Source organism: Protobothrops mucrosquamatus, unplaced genomic scaffold (genome assembly GCF_001527695.2).
Source record: "Protobothrops mucrosquamatus isolate PMUCROS unplaced genomic scaffold, P.Mucros_1.0 scaffold_165, whole genome shotgun sequence".
NCBI lineage: Eukaryota > Metazoa > Chordata > Lepidosauria > Squamata > Viperidae > Protobothrops > Protobothrops mucrosquamatus.
Genome location: NW_015386241.1, coordinates 13,356 through 21,760, shown reverse-complemented (window position 1 = coordinate 21,760; position 8,405 = coordinate 13,356). Strand labels below are relative to the sequence as shown.

General features: G+C 40.2%; 1 protein-coding gene across 1 annotated transcript in view; it reads right to left on the bottom strand.

Moving 5' to 3' along the window:
- The window catches only part of ACTL6A (actin like 6A), a 19,726-nt gene extending 12,735 nt beyond the window's left edge, over positions 1–6,991 (bottom strand). The window contains exons 1-5 of the mRNA XM_015821453.1: positions 6,874–6,991; positions 5,400–5,476; positions 4,469–4,643; positions 2,144–2,244; positions 1,315–1,412 (exon numbers count right to left, since the gene is read on the bottom strand). Coding sequence (XP_015676939.1) covers positions 1,315–1,412; positions 2,144–2,244; positions 4,469–4,643; positions 5,400–5,476; positions 6,874–6,898 — 476 coding nt within the window. The 5' untranslated portion in view covers positions 6,899–6,991. The remainder of the gene's footprint in view (positions 1–1,314; positions 1,413–2,143; positions 2,245–4,468; positions 4,644–5,399; positions 5,477–6,873) is intronic.
- Positions 6,992–8,405: the final 1,414 nt, after the last annotated feature.

Sequence of the window (8,405 nt, the reverse complement as noted above, 5' to 3'; positions counted from 1 at the left end):
CCAGCAGACGGGGGGGGGGGGAAATAAAAACCAAACACACCCCACCCCACCCCCGCTGCCAATCCTCAACAGAAATGCTCACAACAATGGAAACCTCAGACAGGAGGAAGAGCGCCACCGGGTGGGCAGGCAGGTGTCTTGCTCGGCTGTGGCTTGGGGGGCACTTTTTTCAGTGCCATTGTAACTTCGAACAGTCACTAAGCGAACTGTTGTAAGTCGAGGACTACCTGTACTTTATCACTTTTTTCCTTTTTTTTTGGTCATCAAGTTTTTGACACCTTGCTAGGCGACTGGTGGTACTTGGATATTGCCATATCCTAAAAGTGGTACAATGGATGAAAAGGTTGAAAAGCCCTGCTCTAATCCATGTGCGGGTCTTTCTGTCTCGTCTTACAATGCCGAGCATGTATCTTTCCATAGGGAAATAAGTCACTCAAAACTCTCACCTATACAAGACAGAACTAAGCTTCAGAACTGCTTGAAGCGTTGCCAGGCCAAATCCTAGTCGAGATCATATTAACTTAAATTTTTACTGACAGAGTGGATTGCCAATCAATGTTCTTCTTCCCAGCACAAAATCCCATTTACTGACATTTGTTTCTTGCAAATTTGGTGTTCTCCATACGAATTAAGCTGCAACTTCTATACAGGTACAACCATAACTGACCCCAACATTTCTGTTGCTAAGCAAGACAGTTAACTGAGGTTTTGCCCCCATTTTACCACCTTTCTTGCCACAGTTGTTAAGTGAATCACTGAAATTGTTAAGGTAGCAACACGGTTGTTCAGTGAATCTGGCTTCCCCATTGACTTTGCTTATCAGAAGGTTGCAAAAGGGGATCACATGACCCCGGGACGATGCAACTATGAACCAGTTGCCAAGCATCCGAATTTTGATCACGTGACCATGGGGATGCTGCAACTATCATAAATGTAAAAAAATGGTCATAAGTCACTTTTTTCAGTGCCATTATAACTTTGAACAGTCAGTAAACAAATGGTTGCAAGTCTAGGGCTATTTGTAATCTCCTGTTGTCATGGCCCCATCAATGGAGGCCACCAGCCTAGAGAAGTCTGATTTTTAAACAAAATATAGGAATGTAACATGCAACCAGCTTTTATATTTAAAAAAAAACTAAATATGATCTCCCTACATAATTCATAAGTTTTCACAATTGATTGTACCTGTTTGGGAAATAGCACAGCAACCGGATCTTGGTTAAGCAATTATAAAAAAACAATTTTATGACTGTTTCCTTAAAACAGCACATAGTATTTGTGATGATGCTCCCTTATTCAACCTTTCTAGGATACGCTGTTAGTACCGCAGTTTTGCACAGGAAGAATGCAGGGATGTTGTAATGTTCGAACATTAATTCTGTCAGTTTTTCACGCTTTGCTCTAATGTTCCACTAGAAAAGCACAGAGAAAATAATCAAAATACAAAATTATTATTTATGACTCAAGAAGCAGAAGACTGACATTTTTCGATTATTTCCTCCCCAATTCCTTACAAACTGGGTAACCAGATTTATAAATATCTGTCAGACTGAAGTAGATTAAAATAAGTTTTACTCTCTCAATCACAGAATATACAGCTATTTCTAATTTTAGGTATTGCCACGGAATCGTGATTCTTTTATAAATATATTTTGCAAAACTTCCAAAAAGACAATCTCATAACTATAAATACACAGAGACATATCCATTCTACATTTTGGGGGAATGTGCAAAGAAAAAAAAATTAAAACATAAATTTTCTCTAAAAAAATTAAAACAAATTACCTGGCTAGTTAATGAACTAAAAGTAGAAGAAGTGGCAGGCTTTAATTATTTGGAGATGATTTTTCAGACTGTTATACATTATATAAAAGTACTGGGAATATCTGAAAGAGTATCATGTTACTTTTCCATACTAGAGGAAGCTCACTAATCCCAGCTGCGTTACTTGCCCAAATCTTATATGGAGCTGAACTTGAACCAGGCTCCATATTAATCATTTTTGAGACCTTCCTGGTCAAAACTTCTGGAAAAAAAAAAGCTTCATGTAGCACATATATCCAATATTCTACTTAAAAAGCCAGATATCTGGGCAAGAAACCTGATTGGTTCTTTGAAATAAATAAAACCGATTTTTACTCACTGGTGCTTCAGACATTAAAACAGGATGTAATGAAGCTTCAGATTTAATGTGCATCTTATAGGTATGATCCAGGATGGCTTGGAAACTATCCCAATCTTCAACTGTAACAATATAAAATGAATGCAGCTTCTGTCGGTGGAATGTAATCTGCTCGTGGCATGCATGTTTTTAATACAAGGTTCAGCGTGAAAATATGAGCGGTCCATCGACATAGGATAGAGGACTGACAAAATTGTAACAACCCCCCCAAAAATGAACCACTTAACAGAGCAAAATTAATAAGAGTTTTGGATTATAAATGTACTATTGCACAATGAATGAAAAAGAAATAGCATATTAGGTTTGTTTTGACTATGATAAGCATGTGCCATGAGTACTTTTAACAATGGTTCAATGAATATGTCATGGTTCCGACAGATGAAACTCTTCAAAAGAACTTCGAGGCATTGTTTACCTTAAAGAATCTTTATTTTGAGTAGCATAATATCGGCACTGCATAATCGAAGCCAAAAACTGAATTCCCCTCCCCTGAGCTCATAGTATCAAAGCACAATTCCCTCCTCCAATTAACAGTCATAAATCACATTCCCCAACTAGCTTGAAGCAGGGGCCTCCTCTCCAGTTCTCCAGCCCGCCAATTCCTTATCAGCTCTAGTTACAATAACCTTGTTTCTCGTGCTAGGTTTAGTATTGTTATGTCTAGCTGAACTTTTGTTCACATCCCCCCTCCCAGCATCATTTAACTCTAAAAGCAAAAGGTAAAAGATGGCTGCAGTTCCATCTGTTGTCAATGCAAAAACATCCGATGTTAGCAGCGTTGACAGAATATACCCAGATGGATTGAGTTCCTATAACAGGTGAAGTAATCACTGACCCGTGACCGTAATTGATCCGAGAATTATGGCTGTCACTGGGATTAGGTGAGTCACCATGTGACAGTGTTTGATTTTAAATCCCTTTTTGCTGTAGTCATTAAGCAAACCTATTTTCTTTCATGGGCATGTTTTGTTGGAAATCGGAAGTCAACACCACAAACCAGCAAAAAAAAATTTGCCAAAAATTGCAGTCACTGCAAATGGCCATAAATGTGAGCTGGTTGCCAGGCACCCAAAGTGCAATCCTGTGACTGCCAGGAGTAGGCATCAGAACTCCAGAACTGGGTCTTAAGTAGCTCTGTGGAGGTCTGTTGCAACTTTGATCACTAAGCAACCATCATTAAGCAAGGATTACCTGGAACAAACAAAGCATGTTATGACTAATGCAATATATGAGCTCAATCAGTGTCTGAACAGTTAAGAACTAGTAGAAAGCAAAGTATAAAAAGTTTAAGTATTGAATATGCCTCAAGCAAAGCAATCTTCCTTAATCTGCCAGTTTCCATGTTGGTGAAGTCTCATTGGCATCTCTTATTTGAAGGGACAGCATAATTGGGCAAGTCAAACTATGCTTTCAGAAGGCATTTAAGATTTTACCCAGGTTAGGATAAGAAAACCACTATAATGGATAATCATGATTCAACATTTATCTCTGAACTGAATCACTGTCTTTTACCTTAAACAGGAGGGAGAATAACCACAGGATAGAACAAACTATACAAGAGAGTTTTTTCTCCCAAATGCTGATATTTAATTAGAGTTACATCTTCTCTATAGCAATTTATAAAAAAAAATCACAAGGTTTCCTTGGAAACCATTATTTCAGACTAAGTCTATATAATAAATGAAAGAAGAAAAAGGAAAGATACAAGGATACAGGTAGTCCTTGACGTACGACCACAATTGAGCACAAAAATGTCTCTGGTTAAGTGAGACATTTGTTAAGTGAGTTTTTCCCATTTCACAACCTTTCTTGCCATAGTTGTTAAGTGAATCACTGAAGTTGATAAATTAGTAACCTGGTTGTTAAGTGAATCTAGCTTCCCCACTGACTTTGCTTGTCAGAAGGTTGCAAAAAGTGATCACATGACCTTGGGACACTGCAACGGTCATAAGTATGAACCAGTTGCCAACCATCTAAATTTTGATCACGTGATCGTGGGGATGCTGCAAAAGTCACAACTGAGAAAAACGGTCATAAGTCACTTTATTCAGTGGCATTGAAACTTTGAATGGTCACTAAATGAACTGTTGTAAGTCAAGGACTACCTGTACTGTGTTATTCTATTAGCATTCTTGGCTTGAAACAACCCATGTTTTTTCAACTTCCACCACCACATATCTTCTTCCGAGTACGACAAAATCTATTTTTCAGAAACAGAGATTCTGAGGTACCACAAAATAGCAACCAGAATTTAAGATTAAAAGGAGAAAATGCAGAACTTCGTACTCATTCCATTTTTCAAAGGTGAAATGGCTTCCATATTCTCCCTAGGAACTCTCAAGGCATTTGTGTCTATGTAGTATGTTGGTCCTCCTTGCTTGCTTTTATCACCGTCAATCTCCATCATGGAGCTTCCATCATCTCGGTCCAAGACCACCCCAATGGCAGTAGGGAAGTCCACCTACAATAAACAGTATGGAGAACAAACATATACGGTTATATAATGACCACCTGTAGTGTATTATTTTAACTAGCATATATGTTACAAAAAGGAGTGATCATGCAGAAGAATCCCTCATTTCCATAGCCTTCTCCTGCCATCAAAGATCAAGATGCAGTTGACCAAGTGTCTTTAAGAAAGGTTTCTGCTACAATACGTCGGTTATTAACTAAGGAGTTGTATACATAAAGATTATGATCCAAGAAAAGAATTTGTAGGGATATGATATTAGAGTGCAAAAATACCGTGATATGAAAAGCGAAAGGTAATCTTTGCTGGGCAATTATTATTAATAATAATTAGATTTATAGGCTGCCCGATCCATTACAAATGTAGGCAGTTTCCAAAATGCAACAATAAAACACAGAACAAATCATCCAGAAGAAAGCCTGGAGAAAATTATCAATCAGTTAATAATAGATGGGACCCAGAGCATGCCAAATCAATCAAGTAGGTACGACAAATAAGCACATAACCAATGTTTTACATATTACTGGACCACAATTGCTGAGCCAGTGTTCCATTGTTCATTATACAGAGCAGTGTTTCTCAGCCTCAGCAATTTTAAGATGTGCAGACATCAACTGCCAGAATTCCCCAGCCAACATGGGAATAGGAAATTCTGGAAACTGAAACACTCATATAGATCCATGCTTTACTCTATTAATAAGTTATGAGGGCTCCTGGCTTAATCTACCACTTCGCTTTCATCCTTACCTTTGGGCAATCTTCTCCAGCATAGCCAGCTCGCACTGTGCAGGAGCCAATATCAAACACCAGCGCACCAACTTCATCTGCAGACAGGGAGGCATCATTTATTAAATTCAGCACAATAGCGCTATCTTATTTTTACCGATAAAATGCAAAACACAGAGACTGCTTTAGAAAGAAGATTGTAGTTTATTGAAGAGGAGAGCCAGAATGAAAGATGGCTCTGGAAAAAACAACTGACCACATGTAGTAGGGAGTGGGTTTTTATACCTTTTTGGACTTTTGTTTTGAGTTTGTTCTTGTGGCATGAAGTTTGACCTGAGTCTGAGTGTGTCTTTCTGGTATTCTAATGGTGGTGGGTTTATCCTATTATATCCCAAAGGTCTTATCCTGCTTCCCTGGGGCTGTGGCTGATGACTGTTGGATTTTTGGTGTGAGGGATAGTTGATTCTAGGGATCTTTCTAATCCCAGCTTCCTGACTCCAATCTTTCTGACCAGATTATCACATCTGCATTTCTGAATATCTGGTTTATGTTTGGGGCAGAGACTTGGGGGGTGGGGGGTGTTTGGTTTCTGCCTTTAAAATCCTTTGGGGAAACATATTCTGTCTTTTTAATATTCCCCAAAATATTTCTTTCTCTGGATTGTTCCCACAATATATACATATACATATACATACATATGATTAAAAATAACACTGAAGACAGATGAATGACTCCTGGGTATATCCATGGTAGGAAACAAGACGTGAGCACCAGAAGGTTGTAAAACAGTTAAAAGTTTTAATAAAACATTAAAAACCTTTAAAAGAATATTAAAAAGGACCTAGCTTTCGTTGGATCCTACCAACATCGTCAGGGTACAGAACAACTCAATGGGAGAAACCATTTAACCCTATAAATGGTTTCTCCCATTGAGTTGTTCTGTACCCTGACGATGTTGGTAGGATCCAACGAAAGCTAGGTCCTTTTTAATATTCTTTTAAAAGGTTTTTAATGTTTTATTAAAACTTTTAATTGTTTTACAACCTTCTGGTGCTCACGTCTTGTTTCCTACCATACATACATATATATATACATATATATATATACATATATATACATACATATATATACATATACATATACATATATATATATATATATATACATACACACACACATATACATATATATATATTAAGCCTGGGTAGGGTTTATTCGGCAATATCAGCATTAACCATCAGGATGCATGTACCAAGAGGGGCTCCGGGCAGCAAGGAGGGAAGGCGGCGTCATCCAGAGGCTCGGAAAGCCGGCAAGCAATTTAGCGAACCGGGAAGCCCAGGAGGGCTGCAAGAGCTCCGCTTCCATGCGTGCGAAGGAGAAGCTGCAAAGCCGCCGGGGCCAGGACTCGTACGGGAGAGGGCACGCAGAAGCTCCGCCCACCGCCGGCCCGCGTTAAAGAAAGGGCGGCCTCCTCCGGCCTTAGGCCGCTCACCTCCTCCGTAGACGCCGCCGCTCATGACGGCTCGAGCTCCCGCTTCGCCGGCAGCACCTCCGACCTCCGAGCGCCCCAAACCCCTCAGGCTCCTCTTCTTTCCCTTACTCTCTCTCTCACTCCCTCTCTCTCTGCTCCCGGACGTCCCGCCTCCGTCTGCCCTCGGGGAGCCAATAGAAAGCGACCTCGCGGAGGAGGCAGCCTAATTGGAGAAGGGATAGAATATGCAAGCCTATCGCGGGGCCGCTTTCTCGGGCCTTTTTCGCTTGGGCTCGGTCGGGGCCCTCTGATAGGTTGAGACGCGTCCCGCGGGCGACGGGAAAAGTCGGCTGCAGCGCCCGGGGGCGGAGCTAAAGGGGGCTGGTTGTAGGTTTGCCTTTAGTTGGGGGAGTCCAGGCTTTCCAGGCAGGATGGTGGGATTCGTTCTCCAGTATGGTCCCCGCCAGAGTGTTGGACTACAATTCCCATCACCCCACTTGGGTGTATATTGTGATGGGGATTGTAGTCCAATCAAAGGCGCGCGCTGGTTTAGAGCAGTGTTTCTCAACCTTGACAATTTTAAGGCATGTGGACTTCAACTCCCAGAATTCCACAGCCAGCAATGCTGGCTGTGGAATTCTGGGAGTTGAAGTCCACATGCCTTAAAATTGGCAAGGTTGAGAAACACTGGTTTAGAGGAACTTTCAGGTGCTCTTCTTCCAATGTGGTCCATGCCAGTGTTTGTCAGCCTCCGCAACTTTAAAATGGGTGGATTTTAACTCCCAGAATCCCCCTGGAAATGAGGAATTCTGGAGTTGAGATCTACACGTCTTAAAGTTGCTGAGGTTCGGAAACGCTGGTCTATGCCCTTGTGTGCCAGCAACGTGATTCGAGATTCTGCGTGGGACATACTTTGTGCAAAACAATTTATAGAGGCAAGATTGATATCAGGCCTCAAAGACAAGGAAGGATCATTTCAGCCTCTTCGGGACAATCTATAGCAGGTCTCAAAGTGATAGTTTTGGAAAACAATCGAAAAGTTAAAGACGAAAACACCACCTTACCAGTAATCAACATCTAGATAAGCAGAGAATGATACCAGGATTAATACCAACAATCAAGCAGTAAATAATATCCCAAGGAACTACCAACTTAGACAATCAATAAGAATAAACGACTGCCTAATCAAGAAACTACCAAGAAGAAAACAACATTCCCACCAACACTGGCACTATATAAACAGAGCAACCCCATTCTCTTCTATCACTGATAGAGATAAAGAGATAAGATAAGATAACCTTTATTGTCATTTTTTTACTGTGGGCACAAGAGCACACATCTAAAATGAAATTTAGTTGAAGATGTTAGTTGGAAAATGAAACGTCTGCAAGAAAATAATCAAGGTCAGAGAGCACCAAAGACTCCACATTTCAACCTAAGCCACAAATATTCTCTTTCATCGATACTTTCTACTTTATTGTTATTTTTTGTAAAAACAAAACAAAACACAATAACTTTCCCATTCTTTTAATTGCACTGGGTAGCTTTCAAAC